Source organism: Zootoca vivipara, chromosome 6, assembly GCF_965207765.1.
Source record: "Zootoca vivipara chromosome 6, rZooViv2.hap1.1, whole genome shotgun sequence".
NCBI lineage: Eukaryota > Metazoa > Chordata > Lepidosauria > Squamata > Lacertidae > Zootoca > Zootoca vivipara.
The window spans coordinates 17,150,779-17,174,243 of record NC_142589.1 but is presented as its reverse complement, the minus strand read 5'-3'; the positions used below and the strand labels follow the sequence as shown (position 1 = coordinate 17,174,243).

The window sequence follows — 23,465 nt, the reverse complement described above, 5'->3', positions numbered from 1 at the left end:
ACACGGCAGCGTTATTTTTCCTCTAGCGCCAACTTACCATATTGACTTCCGATATATGGTCAATGCTGGCAACTTCAATGGCTAGAGCAACGTTAACAGGGGGGCCTGAATTGGGGAAAAGAAAAAAGAGGGGGTTTATTTAATTTTATTTATGAGATTTCTTACTCCCCACTTCACCATAATGTCCCAGGGCAGGTTACAACAATGGGAGTATTACTGTAGATTAGTTTTTAAAAAGGAAAAAAAAACCCATCACCATTATAAAGCTAGGGAAACCTTTCCAAACAGTACACAAAAGTTTACATTCAGCAAAAGAGGTGGGTCCTAGTGATGTGTACTGTACAATGAAGAGGCTCAGTGAAGATATAATGAAGACACGTCTACGGGGAGGCAGTCCCACAATTTAGGGGCTACCACAGAGAAGGCCCTTTCCGTCCAGGGCGACCAATCCCCCGCTTTTCAGAGGGTAGTGAAACTACCAAGAGAGGCCAAACTGGCAATTCTTAGCATCCCGGGAGATTGGTGAAGAGGCAGTCTTTCATATATTTGAGGTTTACCTAAATCTTTCACTGGTAACCCGTGCAGCTTTTAAAACAGGAGTTACACAATTTGCAAGGAGAACCCCCATCACTGAAACTGAGGGAATTGTGACTGCTTCTCCACCTGCCACCTGATGGTGTCCAAATGGAGGTTTTTGTGCCATTAACAAAGCCTAAGAGCCAAACTACACATGATTATTATTCTTCATTAAATTTGTAGACTGCTCTTCATCCGTAGATCTTAGGGTGGTTCACAGCATAAAAATACAAGACGACAAACACAAAATACTTAATAAAAACAGGAACAAATAAAAACAAGAACAAAACAAAGCAATAACCCCCTCTCTTCCACCTATACTCAGGCACATCTCAACTGGTGCCTTTACCTCCTCCAACTTTGTAATTTGATTGGATAATGGCAATTTTAAAAAGCCACAGTTCCGGGACTTTCTGAAAAAGCTCAAACTGTTAATACTAACTTTTCATGTTGGTATATCGTTTGGCAACTGCAAAACCCTCCACAACTATCCTATACAGGCTCAGAGCTATACTGGCTACTGTAGTTTTCACCTCCACGGCCTCACATGTGGTTTCAAGAGTGTCATTGTCGCTATACATCAGACACACGTTTAAATATGTGGAGAAAAGACTGCGGCCCTGATCCATAGCATATTCATCAATCCAAATCAGGGGCCCATGGTAATATTCTGTTGAAATCTGCCCTGTAACCACAGATATATGCTTCCTTTGTTTTTTTAAAAAATTGAGCCATATCCAGCTTAGGCCCCATCTGCACTGTACATCTTAAGCAGTGACATACAACTTTAAACAGTCAACAACTTCCCCCAAAGAAACATGGGAAGTGTAGTTTGTCAAGGGTGCTGAATGTTACTGGGAGAGCCCTATTTCCCTCATGTTGCTACAATTCCCAGGGTGGTTTAATGACGTTAGCCAGAATCTTACCTCCAATTCCAGGCCTGAAATTTCTTGCATACCCTTTCATCAGGTCATCCAAATTGGGCAACCAAGATATTTCTATGTTTGACCCGATGTAATCTCCAATGTCATTCATAGCTCTGTGTTGTTGTTGAAAAAAGAGAAGGGGGAAACATGGCATCAGAACACAGGAATTTGCCAAATAAAAAAATTCCTTCTAGTAGCACCTTGGAAACCAACTAAGTTTGTCATTGGTATGAGCTTTCGTGTGCATGCACACTTCTTCAGATACGCTGAAACAGAAGTCACCAGACCCTTATATATAGTGAGAGGGTGGGGAGGGATATTACTCAGAAGGGTAATGGGTGATTGGCTGATAGGTGTGGTAAACCTGTTGACAACTGTTAATGACTGCAATTGGTCTTACAGGAAAAAGCAAGGGGTGAGATGGCTAAAAATAGCTTTATCATGTATAATTAGATAAGAATCCAATGTCTCTATTCAGACCAGGTCTCTCCATGGTTTTAAGTTTGGTAATAAGTTGCAATTCAGCAAATTCTCATTCCAGTCTATTTCTGAAATTATTTTGTAATAAGACAGCTACTTTGAGATCTTGTATAGAATGTCCTGGGAGATTTGCCAAGTTATTCCAAGTCAGCCCATTGGGTGATTGTAGGTCAGTACTATCCACACTCATGAGAAGAGAAGACTCCCTGGAAAAGACCCTGATACTGGGAAAGATTGAGGGCACAAGGAAAAGGGAACGATAGAGGACAAGATGGTTGGACAGTGTTCTTGAAGCTACGAACATGAGTTTGACTAAACTGCGGGAGGCAGTGCAAGACAGGAGTGCCTGGCGTGCTATGGTCCATGGGGTCACGAAGAGTCGGACATGGCTAAACGACTAAACAACAACAACAACAACTATCCACACTGGCTGACAGTGGCAGGAGTCCATGTGTTGGGGGAGGACTTTTGCAGCAGGGACCTGTTGTACCTGAGAACTTTCTCTGTGCTCTGTTCTCCCTCTGGACAAGTAAGAGGAATGATAAGAGTTCAAGGACACATTTCAGCTTGGCAAAAACACTCAAGGCAGGGCAGGCAAGGGGTATAGCCTGAAAAGAGAGGGTGTGGCTTTGGGGACAATTCCGAGAGCCAGGGCCTGGAGGGCCACATTTGACATCTGGGCCTGAGGTTCCCCATTCCTGTCCTGGATGATTCCTCTGACTACCAATTGCAACCGGGGGGGGGACGGGGGGACGGACCACGGGAGAGGGGTATCACTTATTTGTTTAATGTATCTATATCCCGCTTGTCTCCCAAGTTGGGATTCAATGAAGCTTTCAAAACTTCAAAAACATCACTCTGAAATACAAAATAATTATAACAAACCAGTTGAAAACAATAGTTAAAATACAATAAAACACATTTATAGCTAGCATGAAAACACTGATCGCCCAAAGGCCTGGCTGAATAGGAAGGTTTCTGCCTGCTGAGAGAAAGATATCAAGGAGGGACACAATCTAACCTCCCTTGGGAGGGAGTTCCACAACATGGGAGCAGCCACAGAAAAGGCTCTCTTGCAGGTTGCCAGCAACTGTGCCTCTCATGTTGATGGGGCCTGGAGAAGGTGCTCACCTGAGGATCTTAGCACCCAGGCAAGTTCATAAAGGGAGATACAATCTTCCAGGTAACCTAGTCACCAGTGAAATTGTTTTGACAGGGGAGTAATATGCTCCCTACATTTAACTGGCCCCAGGCAGTAGCGGGGCTGCAGCATTCTGTATCCAGTCAGAAGCAACTGATTGGCCATTGTGGGGAAACAGGATGTTGTTGTTGTTTAGTCGTTTAGTCGTGTCCGACTCTTCGTGACCCCATGGACCATAGCACGCCAGGCACTCCTGTCTTGCACTGCCTCCCGCAGTTTGGTCAAACTCATGTTCGTAGCTTCGAGAACACTGTCCAACCATCTCGTCCTCTGTCGTCCCCTTCTCCTAGTGCCCTCAATCTTTCCCAACATCAGGGTCTTTTCCAAGGATTCTTCTCTTCTCATGAGGTGGCCAAAGTATTGGAGCCTCAGCTTCACGATCTGTCCTTCCAGGGAGCACTCAGGGCTGATTTCCTTAAGAATGGAGAGGTTTGATCTTCTAGCAGTCCATGGGACTCTCAAGAGTCTCCTCCAGCACCATAATTCAAAAGCATCAATTCTTCGGCGATCAGCCTTCTTTATGGTCCAGCTCTCACTTCCATACATCACTACTGGGAAAACCATAGCTTTAACTATACGGGCCTTTGTCGGCAAGGTGATGTCTCTGCTTTTTAAGATGCTGTCTTAAAAACAGGATGCCTTGGGTCTAATCCTGCAGCGCTGTCCTTAACGTCTCCTGAGCAGCTCCTTCTGACAGCAGTTCCCTTTACAAAGGCCCTTATGGATGTGGGAGAGATAACTTGCTGTTGGACCTCAAAACCGGTAATGAGTTAAGCTCCAGAGCTACATGAGCTACATAACTCAAAACATTAGATGAGAGCCGCCCTCAGATCTGGCGCAACAGCTCCCACCAGGCTCCGAAATGAGCAGAGCGCTTGAAAAGAAATAATGCGGGTAGAAGGAGAGAAATCTTGTTAAATATTGATGAAAGGCTGTAGTCGAATATACCATAAGCATTTCCTGTCTTGGGACTTGCGTAACTTTCCTAGGGGTTCCCCCCCACTCCCCTTTCTTCTTCTTCTGCTTCTTCTTCTTCTTCTTCTTCTTCTTCTTCTTCTTCTTCTTCTTCTTCTTCTTCTTCTTCTTCTTCTTCTTCTTCTTCTTCTTCTTCTTCTTCTTCTTCCATGTGTCACTGGCCCCAAAAAGGAAGCAAAAGCCCTACTTCCGAAGTTGGTCTTTTGCATTTAATGCCACAAGGCCATGCTTTGAATTTCTCTGCAAAACAAACGGGGCGGAAAGTGTTATTCAGCTTTTGTGCTGATTGTGCTCTGGCTTCCCATGTATGCGCAGGCAGCATCAGGGCGGGTTGGGATACCATTCTGTGGATGTATGTTCTGAGTAATACAGACACCATCAGCTGCTGTTAGTGGAGTTGTCAAAGATGGAAGAGCTTTACAGAATGCAATAAGAGTCCTGCTACATCAGGCCAATGGCCCATGCAGTCCAACATCCTGCTCTCACAGAAGCCAACCAGATGCCTGTGAGAAGCCCAGAAGCAGGATCCGAGCACAGCAGCAACTCTCCCCCTTTGCAATTCCCAGGAACTGGTGTTTACAAACTTGTGGGCCCGATGTAGGGGTCAGGAAGGCTGCATGGAGGGCCCATGGGCTTGAGTCTCCCCACCACTGCAGTATATGAAACAATGCTTTCGTTGTTTTTTTTAAAAAAAGAACAATGACAAGGAAAAAAAGCCAAACAAAGCCGTCTGCTTCTGCATTCCCACTCCCCTTGGCAAGTGCATACTGCATGTCTGAATTGAAAATGTATCCCAAGATGACTGATTCATCCCTGCATTCAGTCACTGCATCAGACTTGAATAAAAGCCACTGTGTGAGGAACTGTCATTAGCAATGGCATCACTGGATGTGGGGTGGGGTGGGGGAGGAAAGTGGGGGAAGAAGAGAAAGATCCAACCCTTGCATTTCTTTCTGACATGTTTCCCCTGTATTCAAAGGTTCAGCAAGTCATGCCCTGTTGGTTACTAACCTCTGTGTCATTCATTAAAATGTGGGTTTTTATAGAGAGAGAGACAGCGCAAGAGAAATTAGAAACATGGGAAGCTGCTTTACACCAAGTCAGACTATTGGTCCATCTCGCTCAGTGTTGTTTACACTGACTGGCAGAGGCTCCACCTGCACTATGCATTTAAACCAGAAAATGCCCCTTTACACAGTCATGGCTTCCTCCAAAGAATCATGGGAACTATAGTTTGTTAAAGGTGCTGAGAGATGTTAGGAGACCTCTATTCCGCTCACAGTGCTACCATTCCCAGAAATCTCTGGGATGAGGGATGGATTGTTAAACCACTCCGAGAACTGTAGCTCTCGGAAGGGAAGAATGCTGTCCTAAGAACTCACAACAATGTACATCCCTCCGTGGACGTAGCCAAGTTTTTTGTTGGGGGGGGGGGAAGCAGCCAAAGTTATTGAGCCGCTGTCCTGGCCAGGCCGCCACCATCTCTGACCTCAGGATTCCAGAACTTACAGCTGTCAGTTCTGTGGGAAGGGAAGCAAGGACCCACAGCCCAGGTAGGGCTTGCTAGCTCTGGGAGGAGGTGTGTGATTCCTCAGCTGGCGTAGGGTCAGGACAGGTGAGGGTCACACGCCTCATCAAGCCCAGAAGGTATAAAAGGAAAGCTCGTCCTGGCCAGGCTGGCATCTGTTGAGCTTTGCTTGGGAAATCACAGGCAAATATACCCTGTAAATAGGACATTGCGGGGGGCAGGCTTCTGCTGGGGGCGGGGGGCAGAACCTCAGATAATTGAGTACTTTCAATGCTTTTCAATAATATTTGTGGATCCGGGGCAGGGAGAAAGCTGATTTGCTCCCCCTTGACTATGCCCATGCATCCCTTTCCATCACAGACTCTGGTTTCTTCACCACCACCCCCGTCTCTTCCTTTTCACAAGGGAGAGCATCTTTCCCCAAGCTCTGTAGAGCATCTCATTTAAAAACAGGGAGAGATTCCCACCTTTCAGGAAACCATCTCCTAACCATCTGACGGAACAACCACCAATCTAACTAACAAAAAGTAATGGTTCCTTAGGAACTGTAGGACCAGGGAGGGACATTTCATCAAATTACTTCAAGGATTTGCTGTCAGCATTCGTCTCTGCTTCTCTAGAGGTGCAGGCTGGAGATTGAGCAACATTTTGTCCCCCATTCATTAAGTGCTGCTGTCAAATTCTCATTTTTTTAAAAAAAATAAACAAATGAATAACCTTTTCTTATACCACACCTTTCCTCTCGAAGCATTGAACAAAGTTGCTGAATCAACTAAAGCTGGTTAACTTCCTTACCAAGAGGGATTATAAAATGTAAATCCCCCAATTTTAATGTTTTTAAGTTTTCCCATCCACCTGTTTCCAGGTGTTGTTGGTTTTTTAAAAATGCATTATGACTCATCAGTGCCGCACAGCATACATAATCCCAACACCACTTTTTAATCAGGACTGGATACAATTCTCAACTGACCATGCCTTCCTTCCACTGCCATACAGCAGGGCTGGCCCAATACATTTTGGCACCTGAGGCAAACTACAAAATGGCACATCTCCGCACCAGGAAAGGAGTGAGTGAAGCTCTACATCAGGAACAAGGATGGGAGGAGACCAGCAAGGCCTCCTATTTGCCAAGGGCCCGCTGTGAAGGTGGCATTGTGTGGGGGATGCCAAGGAGGCAGCAGATCTGGCCTCCACATTTGCTGTATCTACTGTGGGAGTTTCATTCACTGTGGGAGATTCATTCCTTGGAGGCTGGATCTGCTGCGCCACTGCATCCTGTCGCCTGAAGCAGTAGCCTCACCTTGCCTCATGTGATAGACTAGCTCCTTGAGGTTTGTAGGTTTCAAAAAAGCATCACTCCGTGTTCCCTCAGGCCACTGCCTAGGTTTTTTTAGCACCCACATCCTCATTAGGTTTCTGAAAGCATTCTGTATCAATGTGATGCCCTTCAAGAATGCACATATTCTGCGAGTAAAAAATATAACAGCACAAATAAAGAGATCTATGCCAAGGCAACTCAAAAGCAATACCATAAGAAAACCTAAGATCTCTATGAATTAAGCTCATTTGCATAATTTCATTTTGCGAAATTTATTCTGCTCTACATAATTTGTTCTGTTGGTAGGGGTGGGCAGGGAACTATGTCAATTAGTGAAACAAGATCCCGGCAAGCCAAAATGCCCCTTCTATTTCTCTGCACCATTTAATGGGGGCTGAAAAATGTGTTGGGGGATGGGGGATGGCTGATAAGGATTGATTGCAAAATTAGCATTTCTTGGGAGGCATTAAGAGAGTTTGACACACCCAACTAAAAGTTCCTATAAATGTCACATACCTTTATTGGGAATGTTTTTGTAGCTCAGCAGAGGATCTTAGCAGGGTGGCGTGAGGCTGTGTTCAGCAAATGCCCACTCATTGCAAAATAGAGAGAACCTCTCCTCCCACTTAGGGATGGAAGGATCTGCCAGTTTCGGTATGTAGAATAATTACAGTGAAAAAGTATTTCTCCTGGTTTGGATGTCAGTGTTTTTGTGTCTATCCCTTTCTGTGGACATCATAATTAACTCCATAGGTTTCAGTTAACCATCCTTTCCCATTATGTCAAAATCCTGAAATGATGGTTACCAAATTTAAAACAGATCCATGTTGTTGTTGTTGTTGGTGGTGTAATATTTGTTGGATTTATACACCGCCCTATACCCAGAGGTCTCAGGGCGGTTCACAGAAATGATCAACATAAATAATAAAAACCACAATACAGTGGTACCTCGTGTGAACGGAGGCCTGTCCGTAATGTGAAATGCACCACGAGTTCAGGGGCAACTGAGCCAGCAAGACAGTGAGGTGGCCGGCCGGCTCTGCCCTCTTGCACGCCTGGGTAACCTGGGGGTGGGGGTGCCGGGCAGATCTTTGCACCCCGACACATATGCTTAAGACAGCCCTGAAAACAATGGTTTGTTGAAGGTGTCCTGGCTTACCAGAGTGTGCTAATAAGGGAAGAGGGAAGAGGCAATACAAAGGCAAAGCACCTAAGGAAGAGGACATATCAATTCATTAAGGTGAGATGGGATGGCCTGAACTGGGCCCTTGCTTTTCCTGTAGAAGACTAACACTGCTGCCTCTTTTGAAATCCTGAAGAACATCCTGCTTCTCCTTACCTGGGACCAGTTTGCTACAGGTCAACTCTCAAAGCAGGGCCTAATGCTATTTCCACCACCATTAAAAGCATGCCTCTTTGGGACAGCCTCTCAGTCAGGCTGGGGTCACTACATGAATTCTCTCTTGCTTTGGCCTCTGGGATAATCCAGAGCAATTCGCGTACCCTTTCCATCTGCCATTCCTGACTCTAAGTGATGCTCACTGTAAAAATGTTCTATATTTTGAAATGTAATTGAAAAAGCATTAGGCTTAATTCACAGCAACCTTGCAAACATGCAAAAAACAAGAACAAAAACCCCACCAGATTTCCTTTTCCCTGCTAGCTTTAAGCAACACCACATAGTGCACTCTTTAGATCTACAGTATATAGCGTCTACATTTTAAAAGCTTTTCTTCTCTTAGGTTAAAAGATCACACGAACTACGTGACAAATTATCTGCAAATAGACATGCTTCAATTATTTCTTTCTTTTTAATACAGATTCTTCCTACAAACAAAATATAAGAGATTATGTTTCTATTTTTAATTAAAGAATGAAATACCATGGTTTGCTGGAGGGGTTTAGAGGGCTGAATGCTCAGTATCATACCACCTAAACAAAGGATAAGTGAATTTGTCACACAAAAATAAAAGATCCCTCTGTTCCATTTTCTATTCCCTCCCCCAATGACCCACATGGCTGTCTTATTCCTTGTGTACTTGCAGAGTCTTGCAGTGCCCTCATTGTCATACACACACACACAAACGCTTACACATTTATTCCCTGTGGGTAACGCTGCATTAATTTCCCCTAAAATAGCCTGTCCTGTGTCGAGTTAAAAGCAAAAAGGGTGTCGGTTCTTTAGCTTAAAGACACACTAGGGAAAATACTGTAATTTATCATAGTGACTACTCAGAAATTAACCCTCTAAGCTGGAGCATTGGAAATAGGAGGATTTGCAGGATACAGTGCATGTGTATAAGCACATGCACCATACACAAGGTGCATCTCCACCACTACCACCACCCCGCTCCACCCCATGCACTAAGATTCAAGTGCAATCAAGAGAGACACAAGTGGGATGCCCAGTACTGGGGTGCTTGTTAGTTTCATTCTGATAGATGTAAAAGAAGGAGGCTTTGCCCTGTCAGACTTTCAATTCTATTACAAGAAAACTTGCTTGCGTTGACTAAAGGAATGGATCGTATTGGAAGATGCAGACATTTGGAAGGCCATAATAAAAAAATTGGCTGGCATGCCTTGGTATGGGAAAGCTAAAGTTTATAAAAGTTTTACAGACCACATTATTAGGAAGTATTTGTATAGAGTTTGGGAGAAATATAAAAAACTTGCTGGAAAGAAAAACACCTTTATGGCTATCCCCCATTTAAGCAATTACAATTAAAAGAGTTAATATGGATAGACAATGGGCAACCTATAGGGAACTGTTGGACCTTACAGGGTGGGAACCCAGACTGAAACCAAAGGAAGATGTAAGTAGCCAAGTTTTCAACTGTTTACAGTTCTTCTTCTTTGGCGATCACTCGTAGCCAAGTAAGATTGTCTTCCATAAACACGATTTTAACAATGGGTCCATAAGTGACTGTGGAGGCCAATTCTGGATCCACACGTTCTTCCACAGTGGGGACATTGGTTTCCAGGCGGGAGTTGATTACGGTGTGGATTTGCCAAGTGTGCCTTCCTCTTAGCACATTTCTCCCTTGCGTCCTGAGATCGAGTTTCTTCAAAGCCCATGACACCTTTGGTAAAGGCTGTTCTCCAATTGGAGCGCTCGCAGGCCAGTGTTTCCCAGTTGTCAGTGTTTATACTACATTTTTTAAGATTTGCCTTGAGACAGTCTTTAAACCTCTTTTGTTGACCACCAGCATTACGCTTTCCATTTTTAAGTTCGGAATAGAGTAGTTGCTTTGGAAGATGATCAGACCAAAGGAAGATGTAAGTAGCCAAGTTTTCAACTGGTTACAGTATCATCAGTTACATGATATGTTTAAAAATGGATTCCTGAACCAAAGCTTACAATTTGAAAGACAATTATTACAGAATAAGGATAAGTTATTGTCCAAGATATATAACCTCTTATTAGAATGGGAAACAAAAGACAAGCTAGTCAAAGCTTCAATGACACACGGGGCAATGGATATAGGAGACAACATAGATTTAAACCTCTGGGAGAAACTTTGGAAGAATGATTTGAAATTTACTGCATGTTACTCACTGAAAGAGAATTATATGAAAATGATTCACAGATGGTATTTGACCCCAAGTTGGCTAAGATGTATAAAGCAGAATCAGATACTGTATGTGTTGGAAATAAAAGGAAATGAATGGAACATTTTTTTCATATGTGGTGGACATGTAAAAAGGTAAAAGAATATTGGGAAATGAGTTGAAAAAATGTTTAAAATAACTTTCCCAAAACGACCAGAGTCCTTTTTGTTGGGAATAATCAAGACTGAAATCCTAAGTGTCAACAAAAATTATTTATGTATGCAGCAACGCTGACCTGAGTTTTGTTAGCCTCGACATGGGAAGTGGGGGAGGTCCCAGGCAAAGAGGACTGGCAACTTAAGATGGTAGAATATGCAAAGCTTGCAGGTTTAACATATAGAATTAGAGAGCAATAAGAACATATATTCAAAGAAGAGTGGAAAATATTTACTGAGTATATGGAAAATAACTGTACACAGCTGAAAACGCTTGGCAGCTTAAGATAAAATCAAGTGTAATTAATGTTCGAGTGATATAAAAGTGGAGACTACAATGGTTATAGCAAAATATGCAGGAATGTAAGATAACTAAAATGAAACAAGGAAAGAGGAGGGAAGTCACTGGATATCTAACAGTATGTTAATGTTTATTTTAAGATGTAAAACTGAAAATTTAATAAAAAAATTTTTTTAAAAAAGAATGCATTCGTTCAATATTTAGTTATTTTAATAATTTATATGCTGCCCTTCAAATATAAATATTTCTCGGGTGGATTTGAGATGAAATATATAAAAATACAGAAACAACAGAACAGTTGAATAAGAATAATATGTTCTCTGCCCTGCAGGTGGCTTTCCAAAGCCACCTTTTATTTATTAGCTTTCAGCTGGACATTGCCCAAGTTTGAAGGATCTTTCCCCAGATTCTACAGGCTACAGTGCTTACATCTGACAAACTGCAGAAAATGTGGTTTCTGTGAAGAAGAAGAAGAAGAAGAAGAAGAAGAAGAAGAAGAAGAAGAAGAAGAAGAAGAAGAAGAGGAGGAGGAGGAGTTTGGATTTGATATCCCGCTTTATCACTACCCGAAGGAGTCTCAAAGCGGCTAACGTTCTCCTTTCCCTTCCTCCCCCACAACAAACACTCTGTAAGGCGAGTGGGGCTGAGAGACTTCAGAGAAGTGTGACTAGCCCAAGGTCACCCAGCAGCTGCATGCAGAGGAGCAGCGACGCAAACCCGGTTCCCCAGATTACTAGTCTACCGCTCTTAACCACTACACCACACTGAAGGATTCTATAAATGCAGTTTGACTGCATTTGTATAGGACTGAATCTGCGTTTTCTACATAGCTCAGCTGGGTAGCTGGCTTTTAAGACAGCATTAAAATGGAAAGCATAAGCTTAAAGTTTTAATTGGATTTATTTTCTTTCTTTCTTTTTGTGATGTAAACCATGATGTTATGGTGTTCCTGTACTATTGAAAGAGGAAAAGCAATTCCTGCTTGGAAGAAGATTTGGCATTAATAAGCTTGCCAAAACAAAAAACTGGCCTGTCCTACCACCTGAAGGACTAACAAATTTCTTACAGCACACCAGCTTTTTCCAGATGCCTGAGAAGAGTTTGCATTTGAGGACATTGACTCTGGCCCACAAAAGTTCAATCCACCTAGGAAATCTGTCAGTTTCAATTTCTCAGTTTCTCATTTTTCCAGTCTCATACATCAGCATTTCAGAATGAAATGTGCACATTTGTCTGCAATTTTGCCTAATATGCACATTTTTGCAAAGCAGTTTCCCCTGGTATAATGCACTTTCATTGGTACAGTGGTACCTCGGTTTAAGTACACAATTGGTTCCAGAGGTCTGTACTTAACCTGAAGCGTACTTAACCTGAAGCGAACTTTCCCATTGAAAGTAATGGAAAGTGGATTAATCCATTCCAGACGGGTCCGCGGAGTACTTAAACTGAAAGTACTCAAACTGAAGCGTACTGAAACCGAGGTATGACCGTATATGCATTTTTTTCACTCTTTACCCTAGTACACACATTTTTCTGCACATTACAAGACTGTAGAGCGGCATTGCAAAATTAGGAGAAGCGTGAGTTTCGAAGGATGGCTATTTCGGTTTGTGTATTGTTTCAGAAATTGTGAATTATGTAGATTTGCCTTTAAGGGCTCACCTGCATAGGTCCAAAAATTTGTAGGCACAGGTATGAGCATGGTTTTGTTTGGGGGGAGGGGGGGGTCCCACCACCTTTCCTGGGAAAACCCAGTTTACTGCTGAAACATCGCCCTTCCCCCATCCACCAGATTGACGTTTGTTCTGAGAAATGAACAACTGCTTGGACCCATACCTACAAATCACTGAATTTAAGACTGATATACCTTCCATCCCTAGTTCAGACCCATTGCTACAGGAGAATACTGCTACAGGAGAAGGGCTCTATCCCATGATAAAGAACATGATTTGCACAAAGAAGACCCCAGGTGCAAACAATCTCCAGTTAAAACAAATAAAACAGGGAGCAGGGTGTGGCAGAGATCTCTGCCTGAACTCAGGAGAAAAACTGCTAGTCAAGAGTAGACAGTATCAACCGTCTTGGATGCAATGATTGGCAGCTGAGGCTTTGCTGGTGGTGCTGCAGCCAGGGGCTGCCCATGGCAGTTACCCATAGCAAGGCCTTTTCAGTGGTGGCTCCCTGTTTCTGGAATGCCCTCCCTAATGAGGTGCACCTGTCTCCATCATTATTAACATTCAGGAGGAATGTGAAAACATCCCTTTTTACCTTGGCTGAAGGATACTGTTCCTGGTAATCCCAAGATCACTGCATGGAGTAATGTTTTTAACTGTAAGTGCTCTAATTTCACTCTAATTGTTTACAGAATGCTTTAACTGCTTTAGAATGTTCTTTGTTTTTAGATTGTGGATTGGTTTGTTGCTCTGAGCTCCTTCAGGATGAATAGCGGATTATAAATTCAATAAATAAAGGAATACTGGGCTAGATGAACCAATAGCCTACCCTAGTATAAGACAGCTTCCTAAATTTCTCAGGTCTGCAGATAAGACTGCTGTTAAAATTGCAGACTTTACTCTGAGTGTCCCTCCTTTCCCACATCTGTCCCCAACAGACCACTGTCCTTGATTCCCCCCCCCCCACTTGGGAGATTCTTCCAAAAATTTCATTTGTGCAATCTACTAGCGTCGTCGCTCTTCGAGGTTCAGCTCCCTCCCCCTGGGTCTCCAGAAGCTTAAGGAAGGTGAGTGGGTGGACGGTTGGATGCAAAGCATCTCAAGTGCACATGTTGGCAAATGCACACACGAGGAGAGCACTGAAAAAGCACACCATGCACTGCGCTGTTTGCTGCTTCACACATTTTTGCAACTGCTGTTGGTAACACATAGTGGGACAAAGTGTGTTTTGTTCGAGACTGCCTTGAAGCAAAACAACACACTCTCTTGGCGTCTAACAGAAGTGGATCTTCAGGAATGCATAATAGCGCAGATTAAGGGTGGAGGAGAAACTCAATTTTGTTTGCATTTTAATGAGAGACGTCTGAAACTAATATATGTGAATGGGTCTATATTTTACTTATCATCCTGATCTCCCAGGAGAAAGTCACTATTGTTTTAATTCACACAAGAGCAGAGTATAGGTGGTTTACTGGAATCCCAGAGGGATTGGGGGGGGCAAATTTGCTTTCATTTGCATTCCAGTTAGAAACTAACTAATTCACATTTCTAAAACCAATACATGAACTGAAATATGCTTGTTGAAATCCACACTTCTCTGAATTTTGCAGTATGCACAAACAATATTTCCAAAAATACATACAATGTTAAAGCAAAAATTTAATGACAGTAATGTACAATCCATTGATGGGGAGATTGCTTGTAAAAATGAGTAAATCATAACTGCATAGAAAAATGTGGTTATTAGGACAAGATTACACTGAAATGGGTAAGGAATTTTAATGATTTTTTTTAAATTAAAAAATCACAGATTGCTGCAGGAATGTGGAAAATAAAATGGGAAGAATGAGAAACTGAGAGATATTGACAGATTCACCCAACCCTGGGTGCAGAGGTGATCTTGGTATGAAAAGTGTCCTCATCCTCACTTATCACTATAATGATTGTTACTCACTGGACTTGTTATTTGCTTGTTAACACACAGAAAGTCACCAAGTGATTTTACGACATTTACAACTTTTTGAAGAGCCTGAGCGTCGGCTAAAAACACACACACATATACTATAGTAAAAACGCATGTAGTTCATGAAAATCTGCAAAGCAGTCCTAAATGCTTCAGCAGCATAACAGACAGCAAACGCCATCACTGCAGTCCGTTGAAAACTGTTGCTTCTACCTGTAAGCGAAAAGAGGTCAGTGAAGACCCCAGGTGGATCTCAGTGGGGAGAGCATTCCATAATGAGTAAATCCCCACTGCCCCCACCAACTGAATTCCCACCAACAGTAAGACAGCAGGAAAGGTCTCAGGAGATGAGTGAAGTTCCTGAGCTGATTCAGAGGGGAGGCGAAAGTGATGAAGGTACCAGGCTATGCACAGCTTTAGGTGCGGGTGGAGAGTGGAAAGCTTTCCAGCCTACCTAGCTTTCTGAGAAATGTTCTGAGGGCCATATGCCAGTGGTGGGCGGGGCCACAGGCAAAAGTGGGCAGGGCAACAGATTAAATGCTCCTTTTGCACCATAGGCTTCTCTCTGCACATGGTCACACCCGCCTCTGCCTTCCATCCAGGCAATCAAGAGGCATTATCTGAGTCCCAGCCAGGCAAATATAGTCAAGGAGTGTGTGAAGCTAGGTTAGTGAGGATCAGAGGGAGACGCCTGGGGGAGCTGCAAGTTCTTGACCCCCAACCCCTACTTTAGGTTTACAATAACATTTTATTTTGCCATGAATTTATTTTGAATACGTACATAATTGTTGGACTAGCTCAGTCGCTAGCGCATGAGACTGTTAAGCTCAGGGTCATGGGTTTGAGCCCCACTTTGGGCAAAGGATTCCTGCATTGCAGGGGGTTGGACTAGATGGCCCTCAGGGTCCCTTCCAACTCCACAATTCTGTGATTCTATAAATGAGATACTAATAATTGATACTTAGGCTTGAATCTAATTGAGTTCTGTTCAGAGTGGGCCCACTGATATCAGTGGACCCAAATTAGACATGTCTGTTAACTTCAGTGGTTCTGCTCTAAATCTAACTAGCACCAGATACAACCTATTGTTAATTTCAGGTATTGTAATATGTCATAAACGATATCATTGCTGATATATAATTAAATGAAATCCTTCTGTTTGATGCACTGATTAAGCTCAACAAATCAATCAGATCAGAAGGTGTTCCCACTACAAGATAAACCTACAAATTCACAATGTTTATCTCTCCCACAAAAATATATATCTGGATCCACTGCATTCTTGAATTCCAATAATGGCAAACTCTACTTTTTTGATGAAGTTATCATCCCATCGTCTCCCTTCCCTTCCCTGCTTGTTTGGCCTCTATACTAAGTCCCAGAGTTAAGCATCCAAACTTTGGGAAGGTATGGCTTTTTCCATGCCTGACATATCCTCCTATGAACTGCTGTCAAAAGACAAATGGTCATTTCATGATCTTCCCAGGGCAGCACTTATTTAATATAACCAAAGAATATTGACTATAACTTTTAAATTGCTTTTTGGGAGCCTGCCCTCTAACAATCAGGCTGGCAATGCCTGCCTGGGTACAGTTTGTTCAGGCATTTCATGACTGTTAATTTTTAGATTGGACAGTTCAGTATTTTGCATTAGCAGTTTGATACTGGATTTTGTTTTTTTACTGGCAGTGGGTTGTATCCAAGTAAGCCCTACTCAGAGTAGACCCATTCGTATTAATGGACTCAAGTTAGTCATGTCTATCAACTTCAGTGGGTCTACCTTGAGTAAGACTAGAATTGGCTACAACCCAGTATGTGTTTTCATTATCTAGTCCAACACCCTGCAATGCAGGAATCTCAATTTGTATTCCAGCCTTGTGATTTTAGGGTTTCTGCTTTGCAAACTGCTTAGGGTGACATCCAGTGCTAGTCCTAACAGACATAACTACCGTAACAAGTCTATTAGTTTCACTGGGCCTTCTCTGAGTAGGACTTAGTTGGATGCATACAACCCTTAAAGCTTTGAGGAGAGAGATGTTCCTCCCTTTGGAAAGCTCTGTAGCATTTAACTGTGGTTAATAAAAGCATCCTAAAGTTTTCTCCTTGTTAACAGGAGGAATCAAAATCCCAAATCTAGAGACTTCAATCTTACACTAAAAGTCTCTTTGAACTCAGCAGGACTTCTAAATGCTCCTAAATGATGTACAGACAGAGGGGATTGCACTGCTAAATCCTAACTTGCCTCCTGCAGCTTGTCACGCAGGGGTGGACTGGGGGAAGTGGTTCTCACTAAAGATTCCCCCTTCAACACTAGCTATTAAAAAGCACTGAGTTAGCTGTGCATTTGGTCACTCTCTGTGCATCCCTCCTTTTCGAAAAACGAAAGCTTTCAAGCCTGTGCGAGGGTGATTGTGTTACCAGTGTAAACCAGCAGTTCATAACTTGTGCTGTGAGGTGGGGGCAGAGAGAGAAACTCAATACCCTCTTATGCAAAATGGCTGTTGGCTAAGCCTGACCTTAATTTTTATTTAATATTAAATTGGGGGGTGACGACAACAACACATGACTTGAATACAATTTATCATCATACAATGTGGACAGTATTTAATCTTGTTGAGTTGTATCCAGTGCTAATCCTACCTAGAGGAGACCCATTGAAGTTAATGGACATGACTAACAGTGTTCTGTTAATTTAAATAGGACTCCTGTGAGTAGAACCTTGTTGGAGTCAACCCATTTTCTTGATCCTTCTCTCAAATCTCCTGCTGCCATGTCAAGTATTTGCATACGGTATATGCCTGCCATTCCGTGCTGCCCTTTGGGGTTTGTGCCAACTTTGACCTTGATAGGCTGGTTTAAATCTGTGCAGCCAGAGCAATCTGCATTTCTATTCTTCTCCTGCTTCAGTCAACAAAACAAAACAAAAAATTACTTGGGAAAACAGATTCTCAGATAGGGACCCCCAAGGCGAACCAGAAGCCATCTAAGTCGGTGACCATCACTGTTATTATTATCTGAATTTTGAACCACTGTTCTCTGAATTTCCATGAAGATGGGTCATAAGGATCCAAAACATGCTGAATCAATAAAACTCTTCCTTGTTTTTATTTCTGATGCTCCTTTTAGAACAATATTCCCTCCTTGCAAAAAAAAAAAAAAACAAAGAAGGAAAAAAATACAAATATCACAGAGGACTCTTCCCTGCCCATCTTGTCAGCCCTGAAATACCAAGATTGACCTAGCTGTAGATTAGTAATATAATAACACCCCACAAGAATCTTCCACTGCATTATGAGCTGACACCCCCTCCCCATCTCAATTTCCACTGCATTATCAAATTGCTTTCTCCTACCATATCCACATCCAGAAAAGCTCCATGGCTGTTGCCTAGTTAACAGCATCCAAAGAAATGCCACCTCCAATTGCAGACAAGAGAGTTTTTCACTTATCAAGTGTGCCCACATGCACACCTGCCTGCAATTAATGGATAGGCACACCATAAATGGGTCCGTTTTGTTTCTCGACACATTTTGGCCTTTCTTATCATAACCTGTCCCAGAGGTCAAGCAAGAGTTTGAACTGCCACACACATCCAACTGATCGCATACAAACCCTGCTTTCAGATTTAAAAATGCACAACCTGTTTAAGGAACTTGCACCTAGCTGGAGGTACTAGTAGTTGTCTAAAGCACTGGTTTTGAATTGGTGGGTTGGGACCCACCACCAGGTCGCAGCCTGACCTAAGGTGGGTTGCAAAAGCAGTACTACCAACATGCAAATATATATTTTAAAAAATTAAGAAATGGGTCCCCAAGTGCACCATTGGATTATAGAGCCCAAGTCCTAAACAATAGACAGATTTCACTACAGAATTATTATTAGCAGTTGACACCACCAGGGAAGGACTTTTGAGCAGAGTCCAGGGCCTCCACTCAGAAGGAAGACTTTGAGAACCCAAACACAGCTGGCTTAGCACATTTCAAAGTAATACACATTACAATCTAAAAAGCCACCACCACCCCTCCACAAAATAGTATCAACCCCATTGCTATTATTGCTATTATCATGTTTACATCAAAACATATCCCAGCCTCCAGGGTCCAGGGAGTTAAGTTTGCAAAAACATTTGCTAGAAAACCCCCACCTCCCCAGGGTAGTCAAATGTAAATGAGGATGTGATCCATAGAAATTAATTGATCTAAGTGGATCAGCTCCAAGTGGCACTAATATAGGACACAACTTTGCTCTCCAGTTGGAGAACAGCTGTTACCAAAGGTGTCATGGGCTTTGAAGACAGTCAAACTCAGGACGCAAGGGAGAAATGTGCTAAGAGGAAGGCATGCTTGGCAAATCCACACCGTGATCAACTCCCACCCAGAAACCAATGTCCCCACTGTGGAAGAACGTGTGGGTCCAGAATTGGCCTCCACAGTCACTCACGGACTCATTGTTAAAACCGTGTTTATGGAAGACAATCTTACTCAGCAAGAGTGATTGCCAAAGAAGAAGAAATATAGGACATAAACAAATGTGACTATAATAGTCGTTATATGGAACATTAGTTTATTATTAGAAGTGTAAATGTAACACAGGTTTACTCAGAAGCAAGCCCTAGACAGAGGCTGATGGAGACTTACTCAAAGTGAAATATGGCATGTAGGACTGCACCTTTTGAAAAGGGCAGAGGAAGGGAGACTGTCCACCTATGCGATCTGATCACCTCTGGCTGTCTTTGAGTATGTGCTGAGTGTTTCTTACCTCAACTTCAGATAGCTATGTCCATCGAAAGCGGGGGGCGGGGGGCTTTCAGCAAAGGGTTGGATTCAACTAAGTCTTACTCAGAGTAGACACACTGAAATGAATGGGACAAAGTTATGTCTAGCCATTCCAAAGGGTCTACCCTGAGCAGGAGTAAAGTTGCATACAACCCACTGAGCCTACTCTCAGTAGGGCACAACCCACATTTTGGAAGAAAATGAATATATATTTTAAGCTCTGGTCCATAGCTCCTTAAAGTGATACCCAACCCCTTGGATGAACTCTCTAGGGAGATCCCCGGTTCCCTCCTGTCTAACAAGTAGGGCATATTTTGATTATTCTCTCTTCTACTGCAGAAAACCTCCTCCTTCTCTCCCCTGCCAAGTGATCAGTGCAACCTTCATCCGCCGCCCTTGGGAAGACCCAAGAGGGGCATCCGTTTGAGGGCAAAACTCCAAAGCCTTGCAGACAGATCTGCAGCGGTGACTCCCGAGTACGAATCTCGCCTCCCAGTGCGGGGGAACTCTCAGCAAAGTCTTCTCTCTCTCTCTCTCTCTCTCTCTCTCTCTCTCTCTCTCTCTCTCTCTCTCTCTCTCTCTCTCTCTCTCTCTCTCTCTCTCTCTCTCTCTCTCTCTCTCTCTCTCTCTCTCTCTCTCTCTCGTTCAAACCCCTCGTTCTCATCCTCGTTGGTAAAAGGGATAAGGGGTGTGTACATACATCAATCAATCTGTGTTTATCTCTGAGTGCGTTATTATCATCCTTTATTGCGCACACTTCAGACGTACAGTTCATTTCTGCGCGCAATGCTTTCTTGCGAACGGGGAAATAATACGCCCCCCCCCCCAAGCCAAGGGCACTCTAGGGCAGGGTGATGCAAGCCAACCAGCCGCTCGAACTGGGAGGGAACCCCATTTTAACCCTAGTGTGACTTTCCTACTGAACTCACATAGGATGTGCTGAGAGCCTTTGTTAAAGGGGGTCGGGGAGAGAGTTGTGCGCCATCCTTTTCTTTCCCGGCGGCTCGCATGGCGCACGAGCTCATCGAAATCTAATAAACGCTCTGCACATACCCAGAGGCAGCCTGTAATAGGAAAACTCTCTGGCACAAGGAAGGGGGAAGAGAGATTCCAGAGCTAACATTAACTCGAATCCTCCGTCCCCCATTAATACTTTAGGGATAGGCCCAGCGATGGTTGGAAGTAAAGGAAGAACTCCTGTACTTTTAAGAGTTGCGCAGAAAAAAAAGACATTTTCAGCGCCGATGCGCAGGGGCTGGAAGCATGCGGGGGAGAGGATCCCCCTCACACAACTATTTAAGAGCTAAGAAGGCCGGTGGTCCAGCCCTTCCTCTTGGTCACTCTAGGACAAGGATTGCCCCCTGCCCCCCCATGTTGGTCACCGCTGACCGTTGAACACGCTGGCTGCTGGCAGGTAGGGTCCAGCAAACACCCGTAGAGCCACAGCTGCTCCGCATCCTTGTCCCAGGATGAGTTGCAATGTTGCTGGATGCATTAAAAGAAACAACCACCCCCCCACCTGCCTCCTAATACAGTACTCAGCACTACCGTTCTCAGAAGCAAGCCCCACTTTGCCCTGTAATGCTGGGAAATCCCTCAGACGCATCTCCGAGAGCAAAGCCCTGCTGACTTCTGCAACGCTCCGCTTCCGGGCTGACACGCACAGGATCGCGCCGCCAGTGCGCTTAGTATGGCAGGCGTGCAGCCTAACCACTAGGCAACCCTATCTCGGGAGTGAGTCCCGCTCTGCTCCAGTCGCCTTCCTCCTGAGTTAAGCGCGCCTGGGGCTTGCAGCCCAAAGCCTTCGTCAGAGAGAAGTTTCCCTGCGCTCAGTAAAATATCCTCCCAGCTGGGATCGCTGCCTTTATATATCTATTTTTAATAATAATAATAATAATAATAATAATAATAATAATAATAAGCAACAGACACCATTCTAACTAGAAAAGGTAGTACCTTCCCACGGCGCGCTTTCTCCTCTTACCTGGTGCAGGTGTGCTGTTGGGTGCAGAGCAGGAGTAAGAAAGGCAAAACCCAGGTCAAAAATTCCATCTTTTCCTATATACACGTGTGTGTGTGTGTGTGTGTGTGTGTGTGTGTTTAGATAGGTCCCCAGCGCTGTTCAGACGAGAAGTTGGCAAATCCCGGTTGGGCAGCAGCGGCGGCGGCGCATCCTGCGATGGGGTAACGTCGCCATCCTCCCGAGAGCATCCACAGACTGATCCTTCTCCTACCCAGGGATGAAGTTGGCAGAGAGCAAATCCTCCTCACGCCAAGTGGCTCAGTCGCCGCCAAGGCGACCGCGCAGCTCCCACCATCGCCCCGGAGTTGGAGCCGGGGTAGCGAGAGAGGGATGGAGAGCTACTCCGGGACAGACACTACCTGGCTGCCCTGCCTTGCCCCGCTCCGCTCCGCTCAGAGGGGCGCCTTCCCTTGATGCCAAATGCAACGCGCACCCGGGCACCCTAAAAATGGCACCCTGCCCCACATGGTTCTCTCCCCCCTCCCCCTCCCTCCCCTTCTCCAAGAAGGCGAAATTATTCTCCTCCCGTTATTCTTCTTTAAACATAAAAAAGCAGATCCGTACAAAGCTGGTGGCCGAAAATAAACCTTCTCCGAAATTACAGATTTTGAGCATTACCAGAGAGAGCGCAGCAGCTGGAGGAGGAGGAGGAGGAGGAGGAGGAGGAGGGCTCAGCGCCTCTCCACGTGCTCAGTTCGAGCTCAGATTTTGATTATATATATATGTACTGTATATATAAATAAATAAAAAGAGCAGTCGGGCGGTCCCCAAGGCACAGCAAAGCGGGGTTGGGGAGAAGGCAGAGGAAGATGGCAGGAATTATTGGGAAGGAGGGTCTTGAAAAAGAAGGCGAATTCTCTTTCTCCCCCACCCCCTACCTTTATTCTTCCTGGGAAAAACAAGCTGTCAGTTTCAGGAGGGGTGGGTGGGTGTTAGAAGCACGCTCTTCTCCCCCGCATCAGTCAGTTTCAGCTCCAGAGGTTTTTTTTGTTGTTGTTAGTGGGGGGGGGGGAGGCACCGGGGGTGACAGTAACAGAAGCAGAGTAGTGCAAAAATGCCCGAATAAACTCAGCAGCCACCAATCTTGGGAAGGGGGTGAGAGTGTGAACAAAGAACTTTGTTTGAGCTCAAGGTTTCAGAAATCATCCTGGAAGGGGGGGCAATGGTGCCCCCCCAGGCAGAATTGTCTTGGTGATTGGGGAAGGGCTGTTACTCTGTGGTTAAGCACCTGCTTTGGGCGCAGAAGGTCCCATGTCCGATGCCCAGCATCTCCTGTTCAGGATGGGAATCCTGGACAGCAGCTGCCAGTCAGTGCAGTCAATATTGAGGTAGGGGGACCAGTGGTCTGCCTGGGTCTTAAGGGAAGGACTGCAGATTAGTTATTAGAGCACCTGCCCTGCATGCCTATGGTCTCATGTTCACTCCTCCCTGACCAGTTGGGGTGGGGGAAATTCCCTGCCTGAGCCACTGCCAGTCAGAGGAGACAATGCTGAGCTAGGTGAACCAAAGATCTGTCTCCATATCAGGCAATTTCCTAGGAGGAGAGTTAGTCAGCAGAGCAGGAGGCTCTTAATCTCAGGCTTGTGGATTGAGCCCCACGCTGGGCAAAAGATTCCTGTATTGCAAGAAGTTGGACTAGGTGACCATGGTTCTCCCTTCCAACTCTACAATTCTATGATCTGGAGGGCTGGAGGTGCAGTCTGCCTGGCAAGTGTTGTCGTGCTTAGTGTCTGACTAGGACTTGGGAGGCCAAGGTTCAAATACCCATTCTGCCATGAATGAAGCCCACAGGATAACAACAGGCCGGTCACGATCTCTCAGTCACAGGGTGAGGATAAAATGGAGAGGTGGAGAACCATGTATACCACCTTTAACTCCTTGGAGAAAATGGTAGAGTATACATGCAATAATAAATAAATAAAAGTTATACCTGCTGAAATTTCCCCTTCTGCACAGCTATTT

At 44.3% G+C, this 23,465-nt stretch overlaps 1 protein-coding gene across 1 annotated transcript in view; it reads right to left on the bottom strand.

The window, feature by feature from the left end:
- Window positions 1–21,532, bottom strand: part of GABRD (gamma-aminobutyric acid type A receptor subunit delta) — a 32,271-nt gene extending 10,739 nt beyond the window's left edge. Inside the window, exons 1-3 of the mRNA XM_088671653.1 lie at window positions 21,465–21,532; window positions 1,503–1,615; window positions 38–105 (exon numbers count right to left, since the gene is read on the bottom strand). Of these exons, the coding sequence (XP_088527779.1) occupies window positions 38–105; window positions 1,503–1,615; window positions 21,465–21,532 (249 nt within the window). The remainder of the gene's footprint in view (window positions 1–37; window positions 106–1,502; window positions 1,616–21,464) is intronic.
- Window positions 21,533–23,465: the final 1,933 nt, after the last annotated feature.